Source organism: Balaenoptera borealis (assembly GCF_965194805.1).
Source record: "Balaenoptera borealis genome assembly, chromosome: 10".
Taxonomy (NCBI): domain Eukaryota; kingdom Metazoa; phylum Chordata; class Mammalia; order Artiodactyla; family Balaenopteridae; genus Balaenoptera; species Balaenoptera borealis.
The window spans coordinates 117,859,132-117,884,146 of NC_138874.1; the positions used below are offsets into that span (position 1 = coordinate 117,859,132).

The 25,015-nt window shown below is 60.9% G+C and overlaps 2 protein-coding genes across 3 annotated transcripts; one reads left to right on the top strand and one right to left on the bottom strand.

Moving 5' to 3' along the window:
• Positions 1 to 4,709: 4,709 nt before the first annotated feature.
• Positions 4,710 to 9,147, top strand: LOC309635630 (uncharacterized protein; the record flags this gene model as incomplete). Its single annotated transcript, XM_082407119.1, has 4 exons — positions 4,710 to 4,748; positions 5,070 to 5,190; positions 5,374 to 5,494; positions 6,922 to 9,147. The coding sequence occupies 4 exons, from the start codon at positions 4,710 to 4,712 to the stop codon at positions 8,144 to 8,146; spliced, it is 1,506 nt and encodes a 501-aa protein (XP_082263245.1). The 3' UTR covers positions 8,147 to 9,147.
• Positions 9,148 to 13,017: 3,870 nt separating this feature from the next.
• CALY (calcyon neuron specific vesicular protein) lies at positions 13,018 to 22,285 on the bottom strand. 2 transcript variants are annotated; one of them, XM_082407276.1, is made up of 6 exons: positions 22,046 to 22,285; positions 16,866 to 17,008; positions 15,823 to 15,939; positions 15,073 to 15,186; positions 13,687 to 14,052; positions 13,018 to 13,333 (listed from the first exon to the last, which is right to left on the bottom strand). In XM_082407276.1, the coding sequence occupies exons 2-5, from the start codon at positions 16,986 to 16,988 to the stop codon at positions 13,720 to 13,722; spliced, it is 687 nt and encodes a 228-aa protein (XP_082263402.1). In that variant the 5' UTR covers positions 16,989 to 17,008; positions 22,046 to 22,285; the 3' UTR covers positions 13,018 to 13,333; positions 13,687 to 13,719. The 2 variants fall into 2 exon arrangements, with proteins under 2 accessions (XP_082263402.1, XP_082263403.1); XM_082407277.1 differs by lacking the exon at positions 22,046 to 22,285 and adding an exon at positions 17,715 to 19,109.
• Positions 22,286 to 25,015: the final 2,730 nt, after the last annotated feature.

Below are 25,015 nucleotides of genomic sequence, written 5' to 3' on the forward strand. Positions count from 1 at the left end.
TCGTGGGGCAGGCCCTGGCCGGGGCCGATCCCTGAGCCTGGAGCTGCACCTGGGGGTGGGCGTGGTCCAGGTGTGGACACAGCTGACCAATGGCAGAGGGGCCCGTCACGTGTGGAGTGACATGTGTGGAGCTCGGTTCTCCCTCCCTCCCTCCCTCCCTCCCTCCCTTCCCCCCTCCCTCCCTTCTTCCCTTCCTCCCTCCCTCCCTCCCTCCCTTCCTCCCTCCCCCCTCCCTCCCTTCCTCCCCCTCCCTCCCCCCTCCCTTCCCTCCCTCCCCCTCCCTCCCCCCTCCCTTCCCTCCCTCCCCCCTCCCTTCCTCCCTCCCTCCCTTCCTCCCCCCTCCCTCCCCCCTCCCTTCCCTCCCTCCCCCCTCCCTCCCCCCTCCCTTCCCTCCCTCCCCCCTCCCTCCCTTCCTCCCTCCCTCCCTCCCCCCTCCCTCCCTCCTTCCCCCCTCCCCCCTTCCCCCCTCCCCCCTTCCCCCCTCCCTTCCTTCCTCCCTCCCTCCCCCTCCCCCTCCCTCCCCTCCCTCCCCCTCCCCCTCCCTCCCCCCTCCCCCTCCCCCCTCCCTCCCCCCCTCCCCCCTCCCTCCCCCCCCTCCCTCCTTCTTCCCAAATACGTCTGCTGCTTGGCAGCCCGGACACAGAGATGCCCGCCGTGTCCACCTCATGGAGCCCTGCCAGGTGGGGCCAGTGAGCCCAGATGCAGCGCCTGTGCTGGGGGCTGCTGGGGAGGGGTGCGACTCCGTGGGGGCCTGACTCAGAGGCACCACCTGAGGTCTGGAAGCAAAGAGGGAAAGCGTGACTGGCAGAGGGGACGGAGGCTTGGTGTGGCCGGAGCTCTGGGACTGAGGGGCTTGGAGGGTAAGGGGCCAAGGGAGCTCGGGGAGAGCAGATATGGGGACCCCGCAGGCCTGCAGGCCCCGCTCCCCCCAGGCAGTACCCGTGGCTGTCCAGACACCGTTCAGAGGCTCAGACAGCAGCGGGCCGAGGTCATCCAGTCCAGCCTTGATGCGAGGGAAAGAGGGGGGCAGCCCTCCCACGTCCCAGGAGAGCAAAGGCCGGCCTCAGGGGGTGTGGTCAAGCAGGGCGCGAGGACGGGAAGGAGCAGGAGAGGGGACAGGGGTGTTGGCCACTCCCTGTTTTTCCACGTCGAGGGGGTGGGGTAAGAGCAGAATACAACCCCAGCCTGGTTGAAGCGGGAGCCCTCTGGGCTCTGCTCTAAGGAAACACGCCAAGCCCCATAGGGCACCAGCGCGCCGGGCTCCGGCAGGAAGCAGTTCCTCCCTGCATGGTCAGCATCTTGTCACAGCCGTGGTCACGTGGAACTGCCACTGGGGCCGTCCAAGCGAGTCCAGATCTTGCAGGCCCCGTTGCTGTGTTTTGAGTGCTCTGGTTACCAGTGAGCTTCCTTTAACTCTATCTTGCCCATACGCCATCTTAGTTTTTTAAATGGAGATATAATACACATACCACAAAATCTTCCATTTTAAAGTATACACTTTAGTGGTTTTCATTGTATTCACAAAGTTATGCAGCCATTACAATGATCTAATTCTGGAACAGTGGTTAAGAATCTGCCTGCCAATGCAGGGGACACGGGTTCGAGCCCTGGTCCGGGAAGATCCCACATGCCGCAGAGCAACTAAGCCCGTGCGCCACAACTACTGAGCCTGCGCTCTACAGCCCGCGAGCCACAACTACTGAGCCCGTGTGCCACAACTACTGAAGCCCGTACACCTAGAGCCCGTGCTCTGCGACAAGAGAAGCCACAGTAATGAGAAGCCCACGCACCGCAACGAAGAGTAACCCCTGCTCGCCACAACTAGAGAAAGCCTGAGTGCAGCAACGAAGACTCAATGCACCCAAAAATAAATAAATAAAATAAATCAATTAAACAAAAATAGAAATAATTAAAAAAAAAAAAGAAATTCAGGCAAGGCTGTATTGGGGCCCCTGATGCAGCAAGGGGGAGTGAGGACAAACAACAGGCCCCCTTGCTTGCTCGCTCCCTGGCGGGGCGGGGAAGAGAGGGGGCGAGCTCCTTATGTGGGGGGAGGGTAGGGGTGTGTCCAGGGGGTCGGGCCGGAGGTGTGGCTTAGGTGGTTTGCCCACCCCTTAGGTGGTGGTGTGTGCAGGGGGCATGTGCAGTACTCAGCTTTTGCTCCCGACTCCCCGCTTTTGCTCCAGGCTCTTCAAAAGTGGCAGTTGTGTTTTTGTGGTCTCTGTATCTTTTGTCCAGAATTTGTCCCAACTGCCATGCACGCAGTTCTTTTCAGTCCCACGCGGTTTCTTTGTATTTTGTTGCTCCAGGAGACGTGTGTCCAGGTGCAGGCACTGCAGCACTGCCGCAAACGGTCCCAGGTCCCAGCCTGTCTCACCTGCAGCCCTGAGCCTTGCTGAGAAGCAGTCCACAGCTGGGCACCGGGCCTGTCCACCTGCCCGGCTGGGAGAGGCTGTGGCCCCAAAGGGGTGGCACAGGGGTCAGGGTGCACAAGGCCGGTGGCCCTGGGAGTCCTCTTGGGAGGCCCAGAGCTAGGCCTGGCTGGGAGGGCAACAGGCCCTGAACTGCCTGCCCCTGTGCTGCCTGGGAGGAGAGGGGCCTTCCAGAGGAGCAGTGCTTGCTAATGTCCTGCAGCAAGAAAGCACCAGAGCCGGGACCCCAGAGGCAGGGAGGAGCAGAAAGTGGGGTGCCCTCCCTCTGGGTGGGAGTGGGCCGGCAGGCAGGTGCGGCTGTCAGGAGGGGGCTGACTGGGACAGGGCTGGTGCATGTCCCCCCCCCCGCCCCCGTGTCCCACCAGCCCCCACTCGGCCCTGGACCCTCCCCTTCATTCAGAGCAGATGGGCCCCCTGGGCCACGTCCTTTCCCCTGCTCTGAAGCCGCTTCTGTTCTTCTCAGGGAAAAAGAGCCTGAGGCGGCCATCCGGGCCTAAGTCCAGCCAGCAGCTGAGGGTCCAGCCAGCAGATAAGCTCAGCGGGCAGTTCTGGGGCCTGGAGGCCTTTTCTCCTGTGACGGAGCCTGGTGCTGGTTTCGTCCGTGAGTACACGATTAATTTACTTCCACTCCAGGCACCTCCCAGGAACCTTCCGCTGCACTGTTGGGGAGGGGGTCTTCTCTCCAAGGCCATTAGCAGTTGGACGTGTCTCCGGTGGGACATGGACCCTGAGACCCACATGCAGCTGTTTTTTAAAAGAAAACAAAATTTTTATTCATGGCACTGAAGCTATTGAGAGGCAGGTTTTCAACGAACGCAGTTGAAGATGAGCCACGGGGGTGGGGGCACCTGAGCTGGGGAGAGCCTGGGGGCACCAGCAGCTCCAGCCCCACCCCCTGCATCATGGGGCCCAGAGGTGATGCCCCTCCTGGGCCTCCGAGGGAACCCACCAAAGACCGGAGGCAAAGCAGGCACTGGGGGAGCCCAGAGTCCCTGCCGGCAAGCTCCTGAGGACCACTGGGCACTTCCTGGGTGACCGTGGGAGGCTGGTCGGGCTGGGGGGGCGCTGTGAGTGGGCTGAGGGCACTGGGCTCAGGCTGAGGCTCCGAGTCCCAGGCGAGCCCCCAGGAATCCAGAGCCAGTCCCAGGTGGGCAAGGACGGCAGGGACAAGTGGCCTGGCCCCCAAGCTCCCAAAGCCTGGGGCCGCCCCCAGGGTGACCTCGCTGTTACAGGCCTTAACTGTCGCGTGGATGTTTCTTTTCAGATTACAACATACTCTGACCATGCCCCCCACCCGGCCCCAAGCTGGAAGTCGGAGGTCAGTGACCTGCCAAGCAGAGTTAAGACGAGGGGGGGCGGTGGTCAGCTTCCGGCCTCGCTCTCCTCACCCCGTCCCCACCCCGCATCCCTCACTCCATCCTTCACCCCTACCCCCACCCCCGTGGACCTGGTGAGTGTGAAAGCCGGGCAGAGGCCTGGGAGGTCTGGGGAAGCGGGGAAGTATGGGGGGGGGCGTGGAGGAAGCTGGGGTTTCCACGTGCTTCAGCCCAGAGCCCGGTGGGGCTGTGCAGCCAGGTGGGCTTTGGTTGGCAGATTGACCCACCCAGACCCCGGGGCTTGGGTGCCCCCGAAGCTGCGGGTGTTGGGGCATCAGGGGGCTCCCACACAACCTTTCCTGGAGGACTGCCCCGGCCAAGGACACTGCCCCCGCCCCGGGCGCCTGGGAGTTCTGCCCCGGGGACCCCACCCTCTGCGCAGGTAACGGAGCGGCTGAGTCCCCACCCCTGCCCTGCTCCTTCCGGCCTGCTAGCCAGCTGACGAGGAAACCGACCCCTCCCCACCTTGGGCGCAGGCACCTCAGGTGGCCCGTCCCCCTTGCTTTGGAAGAGTCCACCTGAGTTGGCGGAGCGGAGCAGGACCCCCAGGGAGGGACAAGTAGTGAAAGTCGTTTTCATCCTTCGAAAGGTGACGATGCTGGAAACGTATGTCCCTCGAGATCCCATAGTCCAGGCACAGTCAAGTCAGCCGCAGTTACAGCTCCTGCGGAATTTGGTCCTCAAAGGGCAGAGCCCTCTCTCCAGGCCTCCTGGAACACAGTACCAGTTCTGTTCCAAATCAGAGGGGACAGGTCTGGCCACCGCAGCTGACCGGCACTGGGCTACTTCATCAGTTCTGGATTTGGTGGTTTTATGGGAATAAAAGAGTAAGTGCCACACTGATTTAGCGTGTGTTTCTTCATCAGGTATGAGGTTGAATAGCTATTTTTTAAGTGATCACATGGGCCTGATGGGAGCCTTTGAGGGCCACCTTCCCCAGGTGGGAGGGAGTCATCGAGGGGCAGGGCCCTGAGGGACAGCGATGGCCACTGCCCGGGTTACTTAGCAGAACTGCTGAAGGGGCCAGGTGGGCTTCCGGAAGCCACAGGAGGGTGCGGCTGCCCGCTGCCCTGGGCCCCAGGGGCCGGGGAAGTTACTGGAGGAGAGTGCGGCTGTGTGGGGAGGGTCACCCAGCAGCTGGGATCTCCCCTTGGAGGGGCAGTCAGCCCCAGGGCAGCGAGGGTGCACTCCCACCCCTGAACCCCGCCAGGCCTGCCCCCCTGAAAGCGGTCACCCCAGCCCTTCCCGTCACTGCTTCCAGCCGGAGGGCCTGGCCCAGCCCCGGGAAAGCACGGGGCTCCGCCAGGGCGCCCTGATCACCTGGCACCACCATCAGACGGATTTCGGGAGAACCCTGGCCATCCTGCCTCCCAGGCGTCCGGGTCCAGCCCGTGCCTCTTCCCAGCACCTCAACCCCTCCTTCCTTCATCTGCTCCCTTCTTTCATTTTCTCGCTGTTTGTTAGCTTTAGCAGAGATGCCTTCAGAAAGTGTTGGCTGAAGGCTTCCTTCTGTCTGGGGGAGCATCCCCGGCTGCCCCCAGGCCTCCTCGGAGGACTGGGGTGAGGAGCGGGCAGCGTGAGTGCAATATTCAGACCGCTGGTGCCCAGGACAGCACGGCGGTGGCCTCCGCCTCCTGGACGCCTGGACGCTGTGGAGGGAGCGCCCTTCCCCACTTGGGAGTGCAGGTGAGAGGACCTGGGGGGCGGGTGGGGGACACGACCCTGAGCGCCAGGCTCTCCCACCGTGTCCCTCAGAGCCTCCTGCCTTGACGCTCAGCTGCCACCTCCAGGAGGGGACGGCCGCGGCACAAGGGCTTGCTAGCCAGGAAGGTGTGGTGCCTTCCTGCCGCAGGGCAGGCGGCGTCAGGGGTCCCTGTGGAAGGGGGAGTGGGGAGACCGTTTCCTGGAGCTGCTGGCTAGACCACACGGGCCTTGCAGGGCTGGCCCAGCCCTCGTGACCCCACCCTGCCCACCCAGGTGGGGAGGGGTCTCAGCTGGGGGCCCCCGGCTGCAGGGAGGTCACAACCCACCTCACGTCTGCGGGTTTGCAGGGCTCCAGCAGGAGGGCCGCTTGCTGGGGTCACCACGGCTGGCCGTGGGCACGTGCGAAAGCTCCCACGATTGAGTCCTGGGGAGGTGGTGCCCTTAGAGACAAGCAGACGGACCCAAGTAAGGGCAGTTCAAGCTCAGCCCTCCGCTCACTGAATTGGAGCAGCGGCATCTCGACGGGAGGGTGTGTGCAGAGCAGAGGAGGTCTAGTGCCCTGGACAGCGTGGCCGCCCTTCCTGGACGTGCTGTGGGGTGGGGCCCGGCCCAGTCCACTCAGCTGCACCGCACCACACCGCGGGAGGTGCTTACACAACACACGGTCACGTCCCACCGCTCCAGAGGCTGGAGGCCCCGCAGACCAGGGGCTGCGTGGTGTGGTTCCCTGAGGCCCGCTTGCTGGCTCCTAGACGCTGGGTCCTCTTGTGGGCTGGGGGAGCCCTCTGGGGTCTTTTTTATAAGGACACTGACCCCATCATGGGGGTTCCACCTGGTGACCTCGTCGCTTCCCAAAGGCCCCGCCTCCTTAGACCATCACCTTGGGGGTTAGGATCTCAACACAAGAAGTCTGGGAGGGGACACAGACATTCAACCTCCCATGACCACTGACACATGAGTCACAGGTGACTAGAAGGTGTGGCCACTGTAAGCCCCAACCCTTTTGGAGCTAGATGTCCTGTGGACGTCGCCAGAGACCCCCAGGTGGGCACAGCAGAGGCTGGTTGCCCAGGGCATGCTGGAGTGGGGTCCAGGTCACTGGGGTTTGGCAGGGCGGGGAGTAGGAGGCTTCCTAGTGGGAAGGGGGCTCAGGCTGCCCTGGGAGGCTGGGTCCTGGAGGTTAGTTAGGGGAGCGTTGCGACTCTCTCTGGTGGGTCCCGAGTTGGAAGGGGGAAGAGTGACAGTCGTTGGCCATGTCCTGGTGGGTTTGGGTGGTTTGCGGCTTCCCGGGCTGGTAGCGGCTGGTCGTGACTGCGGCTTCACCTCTATTGATGGTCGGCCGTAGTCTGTCTGCACAGTCAGCCTGTCTGTCTTGGTCTCTTTCAGCCTAAGGGCAGTTTTCTCCGCAGGGACCAGAGGCAGATTCGGGGCAGCGCCCATGGGTTCCAGTCCCAGGGAGGAAGGCGTGGCCCTGGCCATCCCCCCACTGAGGCCAAGCGAGAAGTCCCACTTGTTTGTGAGTTACAGCGGCTTGGACGCCACGTGGACCTGCGGGCTCCTCAGTCCCTTGGAGGCGGACCACGCGGGGCTGAGGGTCTGCCTGCACGAGCGGGACTCCACGCCGGGCAGGAACGCGCTGGAGAACGTGGCAGACTGCATCCAGCAGAGCCGGGGCTTCGTGCAGAGCCGGCGGTGGCTGCTGGAGGCCGACTGTCCCTCTTGGGCTCCTGCCTGGAGGGGAAGCCGGTCATCCCGGTCGTACGGAGGGCCTGCCGGGTCCCGCTGCACCTCAGCCTGACCTGCCTGGAGGCTGCGGACGGCCGCTTCTACCCGAAGGAGGCGCAGCTCCTGTGCCTCCCCAGCCGCTGTGTGGCGCGCCCCGGCCCTGCGCTCGGCCCCCACGCTCTACAGCGGGGACACCTGCTGACCCTGGACTGTGTCAACAGGGGCAACCTGCCCTCGTGGAAGGTGGGCACCTTCAGCACCCTGGGTGTCCCGGACCCCTTGAAGGAGGTGCTGGAGGACCCCGAGGTGCACACGCACGCCACGGGCACCGTGAGCGGAGCTCGGTCGCCCGCGTCCTGCCTGCCGTACCGGGGCTGCAGGATCACACTTGGCATCGTCCTGATTCTTCTCTCCTCGGCATCACTGTTCCTCCCCTTGCTTTTAGGGCTCAGGGAACGCCACCCAGCTCAGCGGTTCCTCCTGATCACCGCCAATGCATTTTTCTGCCCCGTCCTCATGGTCTTCAGTGTTAACGCCCTGTGCTGGTTCCGAAGGTCTTCCAAGAGGAAGACGCGGGAGCTGGTCCGCAGAGCTGGGGAGGCCAGCCTGCTGCGGGCACCGCACTCGGCGCTGACGGGCTGCGAGACCAGGAACAGACCCTGCTTCGTGTACGTGCTGCTGGGGGACTGCAGGCGGGCCCTCCTGGGCGCCCCCGAGGGCGAGGCCCTGTTCCAGGAGGCCCTGCTGCCGTTCTCGCCCAGCTACACCTGCTGCCTGGCCCACGCACACCGCCCCCACTGCGAGGACGCCGCGGGGGCCCCGGGCCAAGTGGAGCTGGGCCTGTGCTTCTGCCAGTTCGTCTCTCTGCAGCTGAAGAGACTCGGGGGGCTCGGGGTTAAACCTGTGTGACGGCTGGAGGGCCCTGCAGACGGGGCTGTGCTGAGCCCTGGCTGGTGCACGCAGGCCTCTCCCCTTGGTCCCCTGTGCCGAGCGTGGCGGCCCTCAGGCCCCTGCGTCCTGCCAGACCAGAGCAGGACTGACTGCAGACCGGGCGCCCTTTCTGCCCGTGGCCTCCCCTCCAGCTCCGCCCCAGCTCCTAACTGCAGACCTGGTGGCTTCTGCTTCTCCTTCCCCTTCGGGTGGAGGGCGTGCTTGGGGCTGCAGCGACGCCCCCTGGAGCAGGGGGCGGTCCATCCACCGGCGCTGCCCCTGCAGGCTGGCTCCGCTTCTGCTGACGCTGTTCATCCCCGAGAGAGCAGCCTTGGAGCGCGAACTGGTTCTGGGTGTGGGGATAGCCGGGCAACCTGAGAGTCCTGGCTGAGCGGAGTGGCTCCCGTCGCTCTGTGCCCCCAGGGGAGCAGGACTCTGGCTGGGGTCCCCAGAGGTCCCTACGCACCAGGGCAGGACGTTGGAGGTGCATAGTGGCCCTGGGGCTCTGTCCTGGGCCTCAGTTTACCGATCTGTAGATGAGCAGCTGGCAGAAGTTCCTGGCCCTCCTCGGGGAGCCCCGGCCCGCGGCCAGGTGCTGTGCTGGCGAGAGCTTAGCTAAGATCCTGTGTGGTATCGTGGCCCCGGAGCCACTTCGTTTGGCCGGCAGCCTTGCAATCAGCAAGTGCAGGCCGCGGACAGCAGCCCCAGAGCCACAGGCCAGTGCAGGCTCCCGAGGGGCCTTCCCAGCAGCCCTGTGAGCCACAGCGCCCTCCCTCCCTGGCCTGCCTTCCCCTGGCGCCCCTTAGATGAGACCCCCAGGGTGGACCAAAACCCCACTCTTTTGGTTTGAATTGACCAATCCGGCCCAGCCCAGGGACCCCAAAGCACTGCCCCCGTGGCCCCTGATGCAAGCCCGTGCTCTGGTCCCGCCTGCCTGCCTGACCTCCCCTGCGAGCAATAAACTCGCCTGTTTCATTGTCTCTTGTGGTCTGTTGTTGAACCTGGCTCACCATCCAGCACCCTGTGCTCCACTTAACAAGGGTTAATTGAACGAAATCATAACACGAGTGTCTTGCTGGAGGCTGGCACAGAGGCTGTACTGGTCACAGCCATCCTGGGGCCAGGATCGCACAGAGAGGCTCCCGCTCCAGAGGAGACTGACCAGCAGTGTGAGAGACAGAGAAGAGGAGGCTCTGGGTAGGGGGGCAGCGTGAGCAAAGGCGCCAGGCAGGAGCCGGACCTCGGGGGCCCCAGAGGTGGGCCCTGACACAGCCTCTCCGTGGCCCGTGGGGCCTGGCCCCCCTGCAAATTTAAGGGTTGGGGGCTGATGGGGAAGCAGCATGGCCAGGACGTGGTGATGGGCACAGCCAAAGAGGGGAGTGTCCTGTGAGCCCCAGAGCCTGCTGGGTGGCTTGGGCGCCGGAACGTTCTAGGGGATGGTGCTTAGCAGCAAGGCTCACCCCGAGGGTCCCAGCACCTGGCCTCTGAGATGCCCAAGGAAGGGCACCGTCTGGGCCTCACATGGAGAAGGAGCCTCGGAACAGTGGGGGCTCCTGCTGCCTTCCAGCAACCTCCCCCCCCAGACCCCACTGGGTCCTCCATCCCCAGCAGAGCCTCAGCATGGGTCCATCCACCCCTGCTCCAGGCCAAAACTGGCTCTCGGACTGCACAGGTGGCACCCACAGTTACAGAGAGGCCGACCCCAGGCCACACTGGCCACGCCTGCCCAGGCCGAGGGTCCACTCAGTGCCCAGAATGCATCTGTGCCAGAGAGCACAGGAGCCCTGGGCGCAGAGCTGGGCAGCTGGGCAGCCTTTAGGGACCAGACTCCTGGGGGCAGCACAGGGAGCCCTGGGAGGCAGCGCCTGGGACCGGGGGCGGAGGCCTACCTGTGCGAACGCACCCACATGTATCCGCACATGCCCACATGTATGCCCACATGCACCCACACGTATGCCCACACACCCACACGTATGCAAATGCATGGCCCCTTGGCTCCTCGGGCACACCACTGATGACATTGGCATTCCTGCCCAGTAGCACCGAGCCGTGCAGCTGAGAGATGGGCAGACGGACAAAAACAAGGGCAGTCTGTCACTTCAAAAGGCCGGACTTTTTTGTCATGAAATAGCACATTTGTGCAATAAGAAAGGGGAAACGTTTAAACAAGCCTTTCTATGGGACCATTATCTGTAACATGGGCTGTGGGAAATCCAAGCCTCTTCTGGATTGTGCCCGGGGCAGGCAGGCCCTGCCTCAGCCAGCCCTGCTCCAGCTCTCGGGGCCTGGCCACCCGCAGTACGGCACAGATCCCCGCACTGGGGCCAGGTAGCTCCAGGCAGTGGCGGCACTAGACCTGGAGAAGTGATCCCCCCAGAGTGCCCGCCGGGGACCTGGGTCTGGGGGGCCCCAGGCTGGCCAGCCCCCAGCACCCACTCCAGGGCCGTGGGACCCAGGCCTGCCACTCCAGAATGCCAGGAAGCCTGCCCACCTCCCCGCAGCCTGGACTCAGGGCTGCCCAGGGTCACACTGCTTGCTCTGACCCCTCGGCCTTGCCACCCGCTCCAGTGGTCGGTGGTTGGGGTCACCCAGGAGCAGGGCTTTCACGGTGGAGGCAGGAGGAGAGGCCCCTGAGTGCCCAACCTCCTCTGTCTGCCCCAGTACGAACCCCCATCTCACCACCCCGGGCAGGTGAGGGTGCAGGTGCAGGCTCCGTGGACCTGGGGCGGAGGCCTAGCCGTGCGCACGCACCCACATGTATCCGCACATGCCCACATGTATGCACACCCACCCACATGTATCCGCACATGCCCACATGTATGCACACGTACCCACATGTAACCTGCACACGCCCACATGTAGGCGGAGGCCTACCTGTGCGCACGAAGGAGCCTCGGAACAGTGAGGGCTCCTGCTGCCTTCCCTGCAGACGCCCCAGGAAGCTCCTCTGCTGGGTCCTGGACTGGCTCTCAGTGGGGTGACCTCAGGCGGGCTGGGGCCTGCGAGCCCCAGGGAGGGGCTGAGGCCCTAACCAGTGCTGGGACCCCCCTCACAAGGCTGCTGGTCACCAGGTGCTCCCGCAGCTGTCCGAGGCCGGCCCTGCGTCCTGGCACGCCACCCGCCGGCAGCCACCCCACGGGGCCTCTGCAGCAGCACCCCCTTCAGCCCCGCAGTTTCCCATGAGACAGGAGAGGAAGGCCTCCAGGATGAGGCTGCCACACCCTGGTGACCCCCGTCCCAGCTCAGGCCTGGATTCAGCAGGGGTGACCTGAAGCTCTGAATGGACTGTCCCCAGGGCCCCATACGACCCTCCAGGGCCTTTTAGGACCTCCTGACATCCCCAAGACTTCCTAGGCCCCTCCACTGACCCTCCACCTGGCTGGGCTCTGCCCTGTGGGTCAGGTGAGCCTTACCATGGACAGTGGGGATGGGCCGGAGCTGCCCTCGCCAGGATCCTCCCCCAAAGGGACAGGGTGGGGGTCCTGACAGCAGAGGGCTGTCCTGTACCTGCTCTGCACGTCCTGAGCACTGGGTCGAGGCCATGAGCCAGGCGCTCTCCCCAGAGGTCCTCCCTAGAGGGGAGACCTGGGCGGGGCCGGGGGGCACCAGGCCCAGCTGGGACGGAGTGTGAGGGCAGGTCCTAACCGCCTCGCTGAGAAGCGTCTCCACAGGTCTTGGGGTCCAGGGTAGTTGAGAGTCACTTTGGCCAAGGAGATGGCGGAGCTGCGTGTTGCTGCAAGGGGTCCACGCAGGTGACGGGGTTGGCCATGAGGGTGGCAGCAGTGGGGGGAGGGGTCCCTCAGCAGGATGCCCTTGGTGGGGCGGGTTGCAGAAGGTACCCTGGGAGCGGGTTGATGTTGGCGCTGCCCAGCGGAGCCTGGGTGACCCCAGGGGCACAGAGAGCCTTGTTCCAGAGCGAGGGAACCCACATTCGTGAGAGGGGCCCTGTCCCAGCAACCCCACAGGCGCCAGCTTGCCTGGGTCCCCATTTTACAGACAAGGAAACTGAGTTTTCAGGGGTCTGGCCCCAAGAGACTGTGCAGCCCCCCGTGGCAGGGCTGCGGCTGACTCTCTTCTCTGGCCGAGGACCCCGCCCTCCGATCCCCAGCTGCTAGGTGAATGGCAGGAACCCTGAGGCGGGACGTCCCACCCGGGGACACAGCCACAGCCAGGCGGGTTCTGGAGGCCGGTTCTGACGGGAGTCCACTCAAAACACAAGCCAGGAGCCCCCACCCCAGTTCAACACCCAGGACAGCTGCTACCTCTGCGGGCCACACTGTGCGGCCGGGGCTACTGCAGCGGGCCGGGCAGGCCACCCAGCCCACACCCTGACACTGGCCAGAACCCACGGCCCTCTTGGCCCGGGTCCATCCCAGGAGCCTGTCCTGGTGCGGCGAGGTGGGCCGCGGGACCCTGCAGACGGCGCGGGGAGGGTGGAGCCCTGCTCTCGCTGCCCCTCTTGGCTCAGGTTCGCCCAGAAGTGGTGCGAGCAGCGTCAGTTCCTGTTTGCTGCTGAAAACCCGGGAAAGTCTTAAGAGGATGTAGCACAGGCAGCTCATTTTAACTTGAAATGGCTTAAATTTCATCTCAGCAATCCTGGGTTTTACTTCCAGGAGGTGAGAGAATTTCAGTTTAAGCTCTGACTAACTCCGACCTCGCGGTGTCAGGCGGGTGCGGTCCGCGCTGTTAGATGCTCAGGGGGCTCCTGGGGTATGAGACCCACAGGGAATCTAATTAATGAAGTTTGTCACTTCCGGGAAATGTCTTTAAAAGTTTAGAGAGATTCAATGTATTAAATGTATAAATTAATGGCGTATTAATTAAAGAATAAGTGAAGACATATACAAAGGTTACTAGGTTAATAAATGCTTTTAAATTGAGCTTTAAAGCTTGAGAAACGCTGGGCAACGGGGGACAGAATTCGGGCCCTCGCCCGAATGGGGTTGGGGGGTCAGGAAAAAGGCCGGAGAACCGAGGATGCTCAGGGAAGCGCGAGATCCAGGTGGAGGTGAATCTTTACTCAGAGAAAAGCGACAGAGCCAGAGGCTCACGGGGCGGGGGGCGTCAGCGAGGGTGCCTGGGAGCAGGGGCGCGACCACGGCGACCACGGCGACCACAGAGCGGGGAGCGTGGGGCGAGGGCGGTCACAGGTGCCGGCGTGGGACGCTGCGAAGACAGAGGGGAGCAGGGGTGAGGCCGGGCAAGTTGGGGGGGGGGCGCACGACCACCCCGCCCACCTGCGTGCGAAGAACGGAGGCTGAACTCCGCCCTCCCGCCTCCAGTCCACCCGACCCCGCCCCGCCCACACTCCGGTCCCCGACCCCCGCGCCTTGCCCACGCCCCCCATCCCCCATCCTGCCCTGCCCACGCCCTCGTCCCTGCTCCCTGCCCGAGACCCTCACGCGGTCACAGGGGTCGCCAGGGCGGACAGCAGCCCTGAGTACGCCTCCGGCAGACCGGGCCGGCGACCCGCCCCCCCGGGGTGGGGGGCGGCGGATAGGGAGGAGGGTCCCACCTACCCGGACGGGCTGCGGCCAGGAGGCCGGAGGCCATCACTGGGGGGCTGGGGGCGGCGCGCTCCCCTCCACCTTCTGCGCCGCCTCCTTCTCGCCAGGCGCCGAGGCCTCCCCGGAGGGCTTCCCCGAGGGCTTCCCCGAGGGCTTCCGCGAGGGCTCGGTGACCGCCGCCATGGCCGCGCGGGCAGGCGTCTTGTGCGCCTTGGGCGCCTCCTTGAAGGCGTGGTAGCTCGCGGACAGCCACGGGGTCTCCGTGCCGTGCTTGCGGCCCACTGGGTAGGCCCCGATGGCCGCCAGGAGGCTGCGGTGGTGCTCGGGGTCCAGCTCGGTGTAGTACATCTCCAGGGTCAGCGGGGTGCAGATCTTGTGCTGCGGAAGCGGGCCGGTCAGGGGCGGGGTGGGGGGGAGAGGTGTGGTTGCTGCGCCCCTGGGCTCGGGTGTGCAAAGTGGGGTGCGTTTTTTCTCAGTGGCATCAGCCGCGATGCGGGAGCCGCGTCCGTGGGCCACCCGCGGGCGGGCGGTCACCTCTGGGCCTTCCCGTCCCTTCCCGTCCCTTCTGCTTTTGAGCAGTTCGGTCATACTGTAGACAGTGCCCCTAAATACACTGATTTCTGCCGTAATTTCAAGCCATCAGGGATCGGCCTCCAATTCAGAACTGGAGGCTCCCCAGAGAGCCAGCCCTTCTCGGAACGCACCGGTGGCCGTGGCCTCCTCCCGAGTGAAGGGGAGGGGGCTCGGCGAGTGCCCCGCGGCCCGCCCCCACCCCGCGGGCCCCCGAGGGGATCCCAGTGAGTGAGGGGCGGTAGCAGCCCGGTGCACCCCTGGAAGTACAGTGAGGGCTTGTGGCCTCTGTGGGGGGAGCGCTTCCCTCTAGGAAATCATGGGGAAAGGGGGAGGATTTATCTACTGAAAACTTAGAGTCTTGAAAAAATACACTGAAAATGGTAAACGTCACCATAAGCAAAGCTGAGAGAAAAGAAACAAGGATGAGAAACACTTTCCAAGCATAGAGAAAACCTTAACATCCTGTGACATAGAAACATGCCACATGCAAGTGAGGGAGACTTCCCTCCACCTGGACCTCCTTCCTTACGCTTTACTTTTTAAATTACAGGAAGAGAAAACCTCTCGCTAAAACACCATTTCTTTTAATTTTTCTAAAGATAGGACTTGAATATACCTGGGAGGTGACGGGGCTTGAGGGCCTTTGCAGGTCACGTTCCCGCAGAGCTGAGAACGCCCCAGACCAACCCTCCTGGGGGTAGCTTGGGGGAGAGGAGGCGAGGCACCCCGTCCTTCCACAGGACACCCCCTGGGACCCTCCCTGGCACTCTGTCTGCAGGGCGCGACTGCCCTTCCCAGCCCCGGTGCCCAATCCACCGGCCTTACCCGAAGCAGGAAGCCATCGGGGCAGCTGAACTGGTCGTACCAGATGGCCTTGTACATGATCAGGAGGCAGCCCATGAGCGCCATGGTGAAGGCGATCATCCGCCCTGTGGGCATCTGGGGGGTGGGCAGGTGCGGAGAGGAGAGGTGGGGGGGTGAGGCTGCGCAGGGCCCGGGCCGCGAACCTCAGGGCCGGCGCCCATCGCGCACACAGCCCAGGGCTCACCGGCCTCTCAGAAAGGATGGGGAAAGGGGAAAGGGGCAGAGTTACTGCTGAGAAATGAAAGGCTTTAGAAATGGTACACTAAAACTTATCAAAAAGCCTCCATTAGTAAGCTGAAGAGCTAGAAGAGGAAGGGAAAACACATTTGTCAGAGACACAGCAGGAAAAGTGTGTCTCCATCGTATACGGGAATCCCGCAGTCACCGAGGAAGAGACAAACGACCCACTTGGGAAAGGGCGCAGGGCGCGAACAGGCACTGCGTCTCCCGCCAGGAGCGCCTCTGAGGGCGGCGGCTGCCCTCACCCCATGTTACCGCAGCAGCGGGGAGGCTGGCAGGAGCCCGGTGCTGCCCAGGCCCGACCCCTACCTCTCATGGGGTGATTCCCTGTCCAGCTCTACTGAGAGCAGGACCCTGACCGAGGGCCCCCCGGCCCACCCAGCCCAGAGCCTGGGTTCCCATAGCTTGCAGCTGCCTCTCCACCTCCCCTGCCCTGACTCCCCATGGAACTGGCGGGGAGGGTTGGGTTACCCTGCCACGTGCATCCTCCGGGTGGCCACCGCCCAGCTTCTGGGCCTCCAGGTCGGAGAACTTTGTCGGCTGGTCCCCGGAGGACAGCTGGTATTCCGTCTGTGTCTTAATGACAACCTGTGGGAAGAAATAATGCAGGAGGACCCTGAACTAGGAGGGCTGGGAGGGAAAGGGGGCAGGGGTCAGCTGCCCGCAGTGGTGTGGGTGCTAGTGGCAGGGCTCTAGTGGCTACAAGCTGACACCAAGGGAAGGGGACACTGGAAGTCGGCCAGAGCCGTGCCAGCCCAGGGCCTGGCCAGATGATGGAAAGAGCCCCTATGTCTGCTGGTTGCCTTCAGCTCTGAGGACACTAGCTGTCCCTGCCAGAAGCTTCCTCTTCGATGGCACCACAGCTTGGCCCCCTCCTCCAGGAAGCCCACCACTGAGCCTTCCCTTTGGGAACCAGGTCCAGAACGGTAGCAGGCATGGTCGAAGCCCACACAGATCGCTGGAGAACTGCCCTCGACTCATGGGAGCAATGCTGGGAAGTGCCCCCTGCCCTCGTCAGTGGCTGACAGGGGCCTCAGGCTGGGACAACTCTCCGTGCCATTCACTCTCCAGAGCTCCGGTGGGGTCAGGCAGGGCTGTGCCTGAGCTGAGCTCTGCTTCTGACAGGTTCCTCCTGAGAGCTCCCCCTCCACCCACCCCTTGCCCAAGGACCTCATCTCAGGCCGCAGTCCAAGAAAGAGCACCCCCAGCAGAGGAAGGGGGGTAGTTTTTGCGGCTGAGCCCCTGCTGGACAGCAGGCAAGCTGGGCACTGTCTGTGAGAGCATGTGAATCCTCACCACCACCCGTGGCCAGTTTTACCCTGGTTGCAGATGAGGAAAGGGCAGTTCTGGGTGGCGGGGGGAGCCGACCGGGTCACACAGCAGCCTCAGCCTGGCCCTTCCTCCGCTCGCTCAGCTGCCCCTTAGAGGAGGCCACACCTAGAGCCACCTCGCTAACGCCCATGTGTTTCCAGGGCAAGATGAGACAGGCCTCCACGCCGGCCCAGGCCCCTCACCTGGTCGGAGAACGCAGGTTGTAGCTGGCTGACGTCCAGGGGGCTGATGAGAGGGACGCTGTCCATGGTAGCCGCGTCCCCGGAGCCTGTCTTCCCCGAGAAGCTGCAGTTCAGCTTCACCATGGTGGATGGCAGTCCTCGTCCTGTCCAGAGGCAGACACAGGGTCACTGGCCACCGAACGGATGTCCACACCAGCTGGCTCTGGAGTGAGAGGGCCCCAGGCTGGCCCTGATGCTCCTCACGCCAGAGGTGGGTCGGGCCGTGGGCGGCCAGGCCAACCTCCCCAGGACAAACCGGGTGAGTCCAGCCACAGGATTCTAGTCCCTTCCTGCCCACTGGACTCCCTTTGGCCCCCACAGCCGTGCAGGCGATAGTGCCTCTGACTGGGACTGCCTGGCAGAGTCTTCCACTGGCCCACCTGCTCCAGGAGACATTCTAAGGGCAGCAACCAACAGAAAACAATCCCAGATAGAAGCCTGGAGAGTAGGGTGGCCAGACTTAGCAAATAAAAGTACAGTACGCCAGGTTAAATCTGAATTTCAGATAAGCAACGGATGCTTTTGCTTTTTATGATATATCCATGTAATATGCAATACAGGGACATACTTATACTAAAAAGTATTGTCTATCTGAAATTCAAATTTAACTGGGTGTCCTACGTTTTATCTGGCAACCCTACTGGAGATGCAGGAAGTAACAAAGAGCTACAGAAAGAGGATGCTGGTGAACGAATCCAAGAGCGAACTGCACAGAGCATGGCAGTAATGGTGTACGTGGACGGGACCATCTGGGGAGCTGGACGCCCCGACAAGAACAGGAGTGGGGGGCAGGGAGGAGGGGGGAGGGACCTGCATGGCTTGGAGGAGCGCAAAGCTTCCCGGGGGAGGTCAAGATGGTTTCACTTCTAGGCTGACCGATAAGAGAAAAGGAACACAGCAAATGACTTGAAACTGAAAAAACAGAACCACAAAATATACTCAGTCAATCAAAAGGAGAAAGAAATGGTCCCATGTCCACTAAGAAATTAAATCTGTTGTTAAAATCTTCCAACAAAGAACTCCAGGCCCAGGCAGAATCACCCCTGGATTCTACCAATCACTTAAGGAGGAAATAATGCAAATTTCATACAAAACTCATCCAGAGGAAAGAACAAGGGAGCACACCCCAGCTTGTGAAGGCAGCACGACCTCTATCTCAGAACTCGGCAAGGACAACGAGACAGAAGACCTCGCAGGCCATGCTGCCCACCAACACCAGTGCCAAGGCCCCAGATAAAGTGCAAGCGTGTGGAATCCAGCAAGATATTAAAAGGCTGGCTGTATTCTGGAAATTTCACATCTGAAAAGCAATCATTATTTTCATCATGTGAACAGAATAAAGAAGAAAAATGATCTGATCAGTTTCAATAGTAGCTGAAAAAGTATCTGGTAAGAGTCAACATTTGTTTACTATTTTAAAAAATCTATTGGAATTCCCTGGTGGTCCAGTGGTTAGGACTTCACGCTTTCACTGTCGAGGGCCCAGTTCAATCCCTGGTCTGGGAACTAAGATCGCACAAGCTGCGCGGCACAGCCAAAAAAAAAAAAAAAGGGAGGGAGATACAAGGCCCTTTATTATCAGTTCTATAAATGATGGTGATTTATAGAGGTCCTAGCCAAGTCATAGGGCAGGAAAAAGAAGTAAGAGGTACAAAGCCTGGATGAGATTAGGTAAGACTCTCATTATTCACAGAGAAAGCATCTTGTGTGTGTAGAAAATCTAAAAGAATCTGCATATAAATTATATGGATTGGAAAGTGAGTTCAGCAGAGTTGATGGGTTTAAGGTATTCAGGAATCAATCCTGTTTCTACGTATCAGTGACAAAAAATTAAAACATAATTTGTTGAGAGATTCTACTTAAACAGTATCAGAAATATCCAATGCTCAGGAGCAGGTCTAAGAAGAGATTAGAAGGACCTCCCTGTGGAAAAACAGAGAAAACTTCTGTCAAGACATTATTGACTGGGACTTCCCTGGTGGTCCCATGGGTAAGGCTCCATGCTCCCAATGCAGGGGACCCAGGTTTGATCCCTGGTTAGGGAACTAGATCCCGCATGTCTGCCACAACTAAGAAGCCTGCATGCCACAACTAAGACCCTGTGCAGCCTAAATAAATAAATATTTTTTTAAAAAAGACATTATTGACTGAGACCAAATAACTCCTAAATTCCTTAAATAAATGCAGAAAGATATGGTCATGGATTTTGGAAGTTTCCATGTTTAAAAACGTCATTTCCCTTCAAAGTGTAGCTATAAAATCAATAAATCCCAATCAAAATTCCAAGGTGAATTTTTTGTGTGAATTTTTAAAAAATATATCAATAGTTATGTATTTTTAAAATAAATTTATTTATTTTATTTTATTTTATTTATTTTTGGCTGCATTGGGTCTTTGTTGCTGCACGCGGGCTTTCTCTAGTTGCAACGAGCGGGGGCTATTCTCATTGCAGTGCATGGGCTTCCCGTTGCGGTGGCTTCTCTTGTTGTGGAGTACAGGCTCTAGGCACGCGGGCTTCAGTAGTTGTGGCACATGGGCTCAGTAGTTGCGGCACATGGGCTCAGTAGTTGCGGCACATGGGCTTAGTTGCTCCCTTCTGGGCATCAGCTCCACCACCGCCGGTGCTTGCCAGGCCCTCACTCAAACCCCGGCAGCCAGGCCCTGCTGTGGGTTCCGGTGCGGGCAGGCCAGGTGGGAACGCAGAGGGGGAGCCCCTGCCAGCGGCAGAGCCAGACAGACCTGCAGGACGTGTGGGAGGCGCTGGGCAGGGAGGCTCGGGGCGGCCACTGTGGGGAGGGCAGGAAGCCCCCGGCCCAGGCTGGGAGAGGGGCCGCCTCATCGTGGACTCACTCCCCAGGCGCCCGCGGAGGAGGGTTCCCTTAGGGTCTTGAGCCGGCGCCCTTCCCTGGATGTGCGCGCCTTGCCCGGGCCGTACAGACCGGCAAAGCGTCCCCACTCCCCACCCACCCCAGGCTGGGGCGGTGTGCTCTTCCTGAGGCGGGTCGAGGCCTGGCCGGGGCTCGGGCCGGTGGATGACGTCCGGGTACCTGGGCACCTGCCCCAGACGGGCGGGTCATCTGTCATTCTCCGCTCGTACAGCGCTTATATGACGTCCACGCTCCACGAGGCAGAGATGGGCAAGGAGCCATCAACATATAAATAAAAAAAGGTCGGGCGATCCAGTGCGAAGAAGAAAATAGAGATGAAAGCCGCCGCCGAGAGGGGGCCGCAGAGGGGGCGGGGGGAACGACCGGGGACTGCAGGGGAGGGCTGTGCGAGGTGGGGACAGCAAGCGCCCCGGCCTTGAGGGGAGCTTGGCGAGGGGTTGGAGAGGGTGCCATCCAGGGGCAGGGACCTGGGGGCCTTCACGCAGCAGACGCCCCGCGACTCTCAAACCCAACCTGCGGTTTACAGACAGGAGCCGGGAGGGGCAGAGGGGGCGCAGCCCCCACCCCCGCAAACCTGTCAATCTCAGCTTGGTGGCCGCGCGCCCTGGAAGGCGGAAGGCCGAGGTCTCCCCCTCCTCCCCCGCAGGAGGCCCCTACCCATACGAGCTCCGCCTCTGGGTTCCCTTTAAGCCAAACGTAAGCTCCAACTCCTCTGCCTCTGCATGACGTCCACGTTACATCATCTTGGGTTTCCATGGCAACAGAGACAGGCAGGCAATGACACGTCTTCTTGAAGAAAAGAAGACCTGGGGGCCCAACGGACCCTCTGCGTCTGGCTCCAGGCGCCTTGCTCCAGGCAGAATGCTGGGGTAGGGGCTGGGCTGCATCTGGCAACCCCCCCCCCCCCCCGCAAAATTCCTTTCCCTGCCTGAGTCATGCAGACCCTCTGGGCAGGCAGGCTGGGCTCATTCACACGACAGACACATAGCTCCGTGGAATGGGAGGGGTCTTCCCTACTCCTCCCGCCGGCCCCCTCCCTCCACCCTGCGCTGTAATTGTGCCTTCGACAGCGGATCAGCTGCTCCCCGCTCGCCGCAGGCTGCTGGGCTGGGGTGTGGGGCGGTGTACGTCTCCTCTACGAGGCCTGGGGAGGGGGCACAGGTTGAGCAGTGAGGCGGCGCTGAGGCTGCGATGCGTGGCTGGACGGGAGGGCACGGACCCTCAGCTGAAAGCCTTCAGGAAGCGCGGCTGCAGGTCGCGTCACAGACTCGCTTTCACACATACGCCACCCTGCGATGCTGCGTCACTAGGAGGTACGCACCGGCGCCTGCATGTGCGGGCGGGCACGAGCGTCCTGTGCGCATCGGGCGTGCGTGTGACAACGGAGCGCGGGGGGCCTGCGCGCTTTGCCGAACCCCGCGAGGCCCCCGCCCCCGCGCCGCCCCTTCCAGGCCCAGCCGCAACGCCCACCCAGGTGCGCTCCCACCCGTTGCCCTGCAGGCCGATGGGGGGTTTGACTGCCGGTTCAAGGGCAGCTGGACTGCAGGCGCCAGCCCAGCCCTGAGAGGCCCAGGCGAGCGGGGCAGGTGGGGGAGGCGCAGGTCTGCCCCCCGCCTCAGCGTCCCAAGTACCAGCCACCTGTGGCTCCGCACCGAGAGCCCGCGGCAGGCGGTTCTGGACAAATGCCCGCTCCCCGCTTCTTGGCCACGTCCCGCCTGCCACGCAGCCTCACTCCCCTCCGCCACCACCGTGCCGTTGCCGGCAGCGCTTCGTGATCTGGTCCGTCGGAAGCCCCTTCTGCCTCCCCCACTCCCTCAGGTAGCGCTGAACCAGTCCTGGAACTGGCACCCCTTCCCCACCTCGGGACGCCCAGCTCCCACTGGCTCTCTCAGACCTGCAGAGGTGGAGCTGGCTCGCGGGGAGGGGGCTGCAGTCACCACGGGACGGGGGGAGCTGATGTCCAGCAGTCCCGCCCCCACCCGAGCCGCCCCTCGGGGGGGCCTGAGGACAACCTCCTGCGCTCGGGTCAGCAGAGACCCCCGGGGAGGACCCCTGCCCGGCCGGCCACCAACGGGTCAGCCGCAGTTCCCCCCGCCCGCCACTCTCCCACCCCTGCACACGCCCCTCGCACATCCGTGCACACACACCAGTACACCTGCGACCCCCGCACACCCACCACGCACACCCGCGCAACGCACGCGCACACCCTCCCCCCAGCCCCGCTCCGCAAGGACAAATGTGGAAATGGCTCACAGGCGGCTCCAACGGGCAGCTGCAGCAGGATGCGGTCGCAGGACAAGGATGCGGAGGAAGGATGCGGTTCCAGACGCTTCTCAGCTGGGGCGCGGCGGGGGAGGGGCCGAGCCCCAGACCGAGGCTGCCCTTGTTGCCAGGGAGATGCAGGCTGGAGGAGGGGAGCACTGCGTCTGCCGCCGCTGCCCCCCTCCCACGCGTGCCCGTAGGAGCTGCGCTGCCCCCCCTCCACCTGTCACTGGCTTAGACACGCACACCACATCCACCCACGGCACACATCTCACACACACACCATTCACACGCTGCACACACATATACATACACCTCACACACTCACACCACCGCACTGCAGGCGGGGGGGGGGGGAGCGGGGGAGGGGACGGACACCCTGGCCAGCATCCTCCCCCAGGGATGTCCAGGCTCCTAGGCACCACGTTGTCGGGCGCGCAGACTTGCCCTCTTGCCCCCTTTGGGCCGCTTGGTTCAGGCACAGCTGGGTTGGGCCCCCACCCGCCCAGAGGGCCTCCTCCTCGCGTCTCTGCGTCCAAAGCCCCGACTGTCCGCTTTCCGAGGACAAGCCCGTGGCTCCCGGTAGCCGCTGTGGCCCAGGGCCTGCACAGCGCCGGGCATAGAGCAGCCGCCGCGCAGTCGCGTGGTCCGAGCGAGCAGGTGAGCGGGGGCCGTGGTCTCAGGACCCCGGGGCTCAGCCCAGCAGGGTCGGGGCTCCACACCTGGGCTCACAGCTGGCAGAGGAGCGATGGCGCGGCTGTGTCACGCCTTTTTGCTGTTGACTAGTGCCCCGTGGTGCGGATGTGTCCCGTTTGATCTATTCAGTCGCCAGGCTCTGGACTGTTTGTCCCAGGTGTGTCTACTGTTGACAGCGTTGCTGCCAACGTTCTTGGACTAGTGTTTGTGTGGACACAGGGCTTTCATTTCTCTTGGGCAGGTACCTAGGAGTGGAATTGCTGGGTCGTATGGTAGTTTACACGTAGTTTTTAAAGAAAATGTCTTAACTTTTTTCCAAAGTGGCTGCAGCATTTCACATTCCCACCAGCGGTGCAGAGGGGCTTGGCTTCACCCCCACCTGCCCTCGCCCTGGACGCGTGTTACTGTCTCTCCTTTTTACTGCAGCCGTCTGTATTCGCTCGCTAGGGCTGCCATAACTAAGTACCACAGACCGGGTGGCTTAAACAACAGGAATTATTTCCTTGTGATTCTGGAGGTTGGAAGTCAGACATCAAGGTGTCGGCAGGGTTGGTTTCCTCTGGGCCCCTCTCCTTGCCTTATAGAGGCCGGCTTCTCCCTGTGTCTTCAGATGGCCTTTCCTCTGTGTGTATCTGTGTCCTAATCTCCTTTTCCTTTTTTTTTTTAAGCTTTTTAAAAATAATTAAATAAATAAATAATTCATTATTGGCTGTGTTGGGTCTTTGTTGCTGCGTGCGGGCTTTCTCTAGTTGTGGCAAGCGGGGGCTACTCTTCGCTGCGGAGCACGGGCTCTAGGCACGTGGGCTTCAGTAGTTGTGACTCGTGGGCTCTAGAGCACAGGCTCAGTAGTTGTGGAGCACAGGGTTAGCTGCTCTGCAGCATGTGGGATCTTCCCCGACGAGGGCTCGAACCCATGTCCCCTGCATTGGCAGGCGGATTCTTAACCACTGCGCCACCAGGAAAGTCCCTAATCTCCTTTTCTTATAACGACACTAGTCAGAATGGATTAAGGCCACCCATATGACTTCATTTTAACTTAATTATCTCTTTAAAGACCATATTTCCACATCCTGTCACATGCTGAGGTCCTGAGGGTTTGGGCTTCTACGTATGAATTTTGGGAGGAAACAATTCTGCTCATAACGCTGACCTCATACCCACTAGTAGGATGAGTGATATCTCACTGTGGTTTGAATCTGCATCCCTAATAACTAATGATGCTAATGTCAACAAAAATTAATCAGTAGTCCATCTAAAGAAGAAATAGAGAATTTTATTCAAGGCAACCTGAGGATTATAACTCAGAAAACTCTGAGGACTGTTCAGCTTGCTAGAAGTTGAAGGCACAGCTCTATACATTTTCAAGACAAAGGATTATTCATCAAAATGACCCTGACATTTTATGTAAAGTTCACCGAAAATACACACTCCAGCTCTACATGTATGAATCGAGTGCAGGTCACCACGACCCTAACAGAACTAGGAAAAGAAGGAAGGAGGAAAAAAAAAATGATCTTTTTGGTGAGGCAGACATTCTTGCTCTTGAGGAGGGCCCAGGGCAGGGAGTATGGTCTGCTTAAATTTTCTTGTCTTGTCTTAAAAACATACATTTTATTCCATCCTTAACTATACATCTCTTCGTGGGTTTCTTAGCCACCTGTATATCTTTGGTGAAATGTTTGTTTAAACGTTCTGAACATCTTTCAGTTGGGTTGTTTGTCTTGTCGTTACTGAGTTGTTAAAACTCTTCATATATTCTGGATACAAGTCCTTCAGCAGGTAGAAGATTTGCAAATGGTCTCCCCCAGTCTGTGACTTGTCTTTTCACTTTCTTGATAGTCTCTTTTGAAGTGCAAAAGTCTGTAGTTTTGATGAAGTCCAAGGAATCAATTTTCTCTTTTATGTGTCTTTTATGTGCTTTTGGTGTTGTGTTAAGAACTGACCCAAGGCCATGAATATTTTCTCATTTTTTCTTCCAGTGGTTTTGTAATTTTAACTTTTACGTTTAAGCCTATGATGCATTTTGAGGTAGCTTGTGTGTACGATGTAAGTTATAGGTCTAAGTTATTATTATTTTTTGCATATGGATATCCAGTTGTTTCAGCACCTTTTGTTAAAATCACTAATCTTTTCATGTTAAGTTGTCTTGACATCTTTGTCAAAAGCCAGTTGTCCATACATATGTGGGTTTATTTCTGGACGCTTAATTCTGTTTCACTGATGTGTGTCTCAATCCTTATGCCTACAGTATATCTTTTACCAGTG